General features: G+C 40.0%; 1 protein-coding gene across 1 annotated transcript in view; it reads right to left on the bottom strand.

Annotated features, from left to right (window-relative positions):
* Positions 1-4100, bottom strand: part of LOC121379836 — a 32517-nt gene extending 28417 nt beyond the window's left edge. Inside the window, exon 1 of the mRNA XM_041508488.1 lies at positions 4005-4100. Coding sequence (XP_041364422.1) covers positions 4005-4100 — 96 coding nt within the window. The remainder of the gene's footprint in view (positions 1-4004) is intronic.
* Positions 4101-4742: the final 642 nt, after the last annotated feature.

The raw sequence follows: 4742 nt of genomic DNA, 5'->3' as shown, positions 1-4742 counted from the left end.
GAGCAAGAGAGATAGAGAGAGATAGAAAGCAGATATATATATATATATATATATATATAGAGAGAGAGAGAGAGAGAGAGAGAGAGAGAGAGAGAGAGAGAGAGAGAGAGAGAGAGAGAGAGAGAGCGTTATCTTGCTACACGAAGGTTACTCCTACCAAAATGCAAAAACCGAAAGATATTTATATGTACCGTTCGATAGTAGGAGCAGCACATACCATCTCCTTTGATGTACCGAAAGGCGATCGAGCATCCTACTATTGACCAGCGTTCCACCCCGAGGCGAGCCAAATACAAAATAACACAAATATGGCTTAATCAATGAATTAATCAAATAGTTTCTTTGCAACCCAAATATTAAACGCTGCAAACCACAGGGCAACGATTAATCAAATATAATGTGCATATGGATACGCTAACGTGTTTATAACTCCTATCAGCTGCTTTTTAATTTCTAGTTTTCCTCCTGTCTTGGACATAATCCTCGGACGACTCGGATGGTATTCCCAGGACAGATGTCATGGAACCTTCAGTGGTTGTACGCTATGTCATATCATTAACTGATAACTAATTTATCTAACTTATTCATTTCAGACACGGTTCTTCAAAATCTAAACGCATTGTTTTGCTCCATGTTTTCTTATTTCTGGTTTGAAAATACTAGAGTAAACAATATAGTCAGTCTACAATACGAAATATTGCTCTTTGGGTTTTCTGGAACCAAATCAATTCCCACTGTCAATCAAATTAATAATTTCTAATAAAACCGATATGAGCATTGTATCAACAGACATATTGTAGTGCACATATAAAACAGCGCATAACACGCTACCATTATCTACCTGCATAACAAAATAAAATCATTAACAACCCTCATTTTTCAGATATTTCACTTCCATATTATGCTGATTTCAACCTCTAGGTGTACGACATAATACTTATTGATTCCATATTTTATACTTTGGTGAAACCCTTGCACATTTTCCCCCATTGTTTCAGATTAATCGACAGACGAGAGTTGTGGTGGCAGTCCTCATGACGGGTGTCTCCGATGGGGCAGAATATGCTCACCTTTCGCAGACACATGATATTATCACTGTTATGACATTGATTCGTGTCATCACCGCAGTACTTATTCTAATGAGCTCTGTCAGGTGTAAGTTTTGATTTATTAAACTAGTCTGGAGTGGCAACCCTCTTTTTGTTAGTTCAAGAGGGATGGAATTTCCAATAGATATAGGCAATAGCCAATAGATAGAAATTCATAGAACCAACCACTAATTTGTCAAATGCATTATGCAGATACGGCCCTGACCATGTATTGCAGTTTTGTCGTTCCGATTGGTACAATACAATCTTCGGAAGCATTGGGGAAGAGGTCCGTTAGTCCCAATCAATGAAATGCTAGTATTAGTTCCCCACTAACAGATTGGCACGCACACTAAACTGATAATGTAATTACGTGTTGGGTCATTCAGGGATATTCCTATGAGTAGTTTCCGCTTCAGTGACCTCAGTAAGCCTGCATAACGGTGTATGACCCCTAGTAAGTTTTGATCACTTAATAATAATAACATCACCATCATAACACCGTTACGGACCGCTACGTTTTGTTGCTGTTTTGTTGTTGTTGTTGTTGATGTTGTGTTTTCTTGTATCTGTTGCTTACATTATAAATATTTAACTTAAAATTACATCTCATTATTTCAATATCGATGATGGTTGTGTTGATGATGATAACGATTATGATGATGTCCATTATGATGATGTTGTGCTGATAATTATCATGACAGTGATGATGTTGCTTTTGGTGATGTGTTGGAGATGATGCTCATTATAATGATGATGGTTTTGGTTGTGGTGGTCATTATAATTATTCTGGTAATGATAATGATGATGATGATGATGATGAGGATGCTGTCCTAAGCACGTATATCGATAAATTGGTTTTGACAAAAGTTAAAGGGTTGGTGTTAGTGGCTTCAACCCATAAGAAGTCTCAGCACATAAATATGTTTGGGTGTACGAGATATGGAGAAAAATATCCGTATCAATGGCCAACGCGGTGGACAATCGGACGCGATGCCCCACAGGAAGCTCGTAAATTGATGTCTTTCTGACTGCTTGTATTGATTGAAAACATACACTATTGCCTTTGTAATGGATTTCAGTGTAGAGTAAATGTTAAAGAAATTAATTGTGGTGTATAACTGTAAATCATTTGCACGCTTATTGAATAATAATCTACATAGCTATGCCTTGGAAGACATGGTTACGTCGTGAAGATAGGTAGGTTAGCATGTAAGCAGGCAGGCAGGCAGGTAGATAGGTAGGGCAGGCAGGCAGGTAGATAGGTAGGGCAGGCAGGCAGGCAGGTAGATATGTAGGTTAGAAGGTAAGCAGGCAGGCAGGCAGGTAGATAGGTAGGTTAGCAGGTAAGCAGGCAAGCAGGTAAATAGGTAGGTTAGCAGGTAAGCAGACAGGGAGATAGGTAGGTTAGCAGGTAAGCAGGCAGGTAGATAGGTAGGTTAGCAGGTAAGCAGGAAGGTAGATAGGTAGGTTAGCAGGTAAGCAGAGAGGTAGATAGGTAGGTTAGCAGGTAAGCAGGCAAGCAGGTAGATAGGTAGGTTAGGAGGTAAGCAGACAGGTAGATAGGTAGGTTAGCAGTTAGCAGGCAGGTAGATAGGTAGGTTAGCAGGTAAGCAGGCAGGTAGATAGGTAGGTTAGGAGGTAAGCAGACAGGTAGATAGGTAGGTTAGCAGGTAAGCAGGCAGGTAGATAGGTAGGTTAGCAGGTAAGCAGGCAGGTAGATAGGCAGGTTAGGAGGTAAGCAGACAGGTAGATATGTAGGTTAGCAGGTAAGCAGAGAGGTAGATAGGTAGGTTATCAGGTAAGCAGACAGGTAGATAGGTAGATTAGCAGGTAAGCAGACAGGTAGATAAATAGGTTAGCAGGTAAGCAGGCAGGTAGATAGGCAGGCAAGCAGGCAGGTAGATAGATAGGGTAGCAGGTAAGGTAAGCAGGCAGGTAGATAAGTAGGTAAGCAGGCAGGTAGATAGGTAGGTTAGCAGGTAAGCAGGCAGGTAGATAGGTAGGTTAGCAGGTAAGCAGCCAGGAAGACAGGTAGGTTAGCAGGTAAGCAGGCAGGTAGATAGGTAGGTTAGCAGGTGAGCAGCCAAGAAGACAGATAGGTGGGTTTACAGGTAAGCAGGCAGATAGATAGGTAGACAGGTGGGCAGACATCTGGTAGTCCACGAGAGCCAAAGAAGAAGAGAGAGAGACAAAAATAAACAAACAAACTAACATAGGTAGCCAGAGAGGCAGACAACAAATCAGCCAGCCAGAAATATAAACAGACAAGCTGATAGGCACAAACCCTAATACAGAACGACAGAAAGGAAGTTTATGACTTTACCACTGATAAGAACACCAGACTAATAGCTCTGGTGTCGTTACGTTTGTAAAAGTAGTCTCACGACGGCGTAATTACACGGCTAATACATTTTACTTTTCAAATATGTCTGAAATTTGAAAACCGCCGTGTGGTGTTATTTTCGAAAGGTGACAAAACATTAGTGAAATCGGAAGCGTATTGCCCGGTCTAGCAGGAAATATTAGACACCCGGCCAACAATCGTATGGATTAGAATTGCTCTCCGTCACTGAGCTTCCAGCTTTGTGGGTCTGGCCTCTCCTTTCACGTGATGGATTTTTAACGTCCCGGTGCACTCAAATTAAAGAGTCATGTTGCTAATTTGACGTGCTATGTGACAATCGCCCCGCGTTGTTTTTGCACAATGATTTAAATGTGTTAACAATTCCACCTCTCGAACGCAAATTATAACACTGACTGAACAAGTGATAAACAAAGAGAAGGGCTCTTAAAAAGTGGAGAGTCATCCTCCTTCGACTTCTTCTTCTTCCTGGTTGACTTCTTCTCTTCTCTACTTCTGTTTCTTTTCTTTTTTTTACTTCTTTTCATCTCCTTTGTTTTCTTCTTTTGTACTTTTATCCTTCTCCTCCTCTTCCTTCCACCTCTTTCTTTTTTCTTCTTCTTCATCATCTTCGCCATGTTCTTCTCCGCTTCCTCCCCCTCCTTCATCTTCTCCTTGGGTTTTTACTTGTTTACTGTTACAAATACTATTAGTTAAAGAGTGATGGTTACTTATTTAATGTTTAGTTTAAAGAGGAACCAGCATATATTCAGTTACTAGTTGCAAAGGAATTATTAAACCACGTTACGTTAATAAATCTGCACATAATATATGCGGTATTGATTGGAAATTGAGTGCCCGAAAGTCAATATTAAGCAGCATGCACTATCTGTAGTTTACAAAACCATCAGTTTGATATACAGGACTTGTTATTTCAAAGAGAACCCACCAACTTCATGATTGTTTAAGTTTTTGAAACTTGCTATTAAATAAAGAACATTGCAAATAGATGTGAAATGTGATTATTGGACGGTAGTTGTTCATGTCTTTCTACCATGCCGGGCTGCTAGACCACCATGCAAATTAATAACCACCGTAGTAAACAGTGTGTCTGGGTGAAGCACGTGTGGCGTACTGAATCTGATGTATGACATCTGCTCAACACGTGGTTTTTATTCACCAGTATTATTATTAAAAGGCTGTCTTGACTTAATATAGGATGTCACATTGAAACTGGATATATCGAATTATTGTTTTACAAGGTTCAAAGCATTCAGTATCGAAAGTTAAAGTTTGTTTTGTTCAACGAC

This window comes from Gigantopelta aegis, chromosome 8, assembly GCF_016097555.1.
Source record: "Gigantopelta aegis isolate Gae_Host chromosome 8, Gae_host_genome, whole genome shotgun sequence".
NCBI lineage: Eukaryota > Metazoa > Mollusca > Gastropoda > Neomphalida > Peltospiridae > Gigantopelta > Gigantopelta aegis.
Note: the sequence above shows the minus strand (reverse complement) of the source record. Positions and strands in the feature narration are given on the sequence as shown.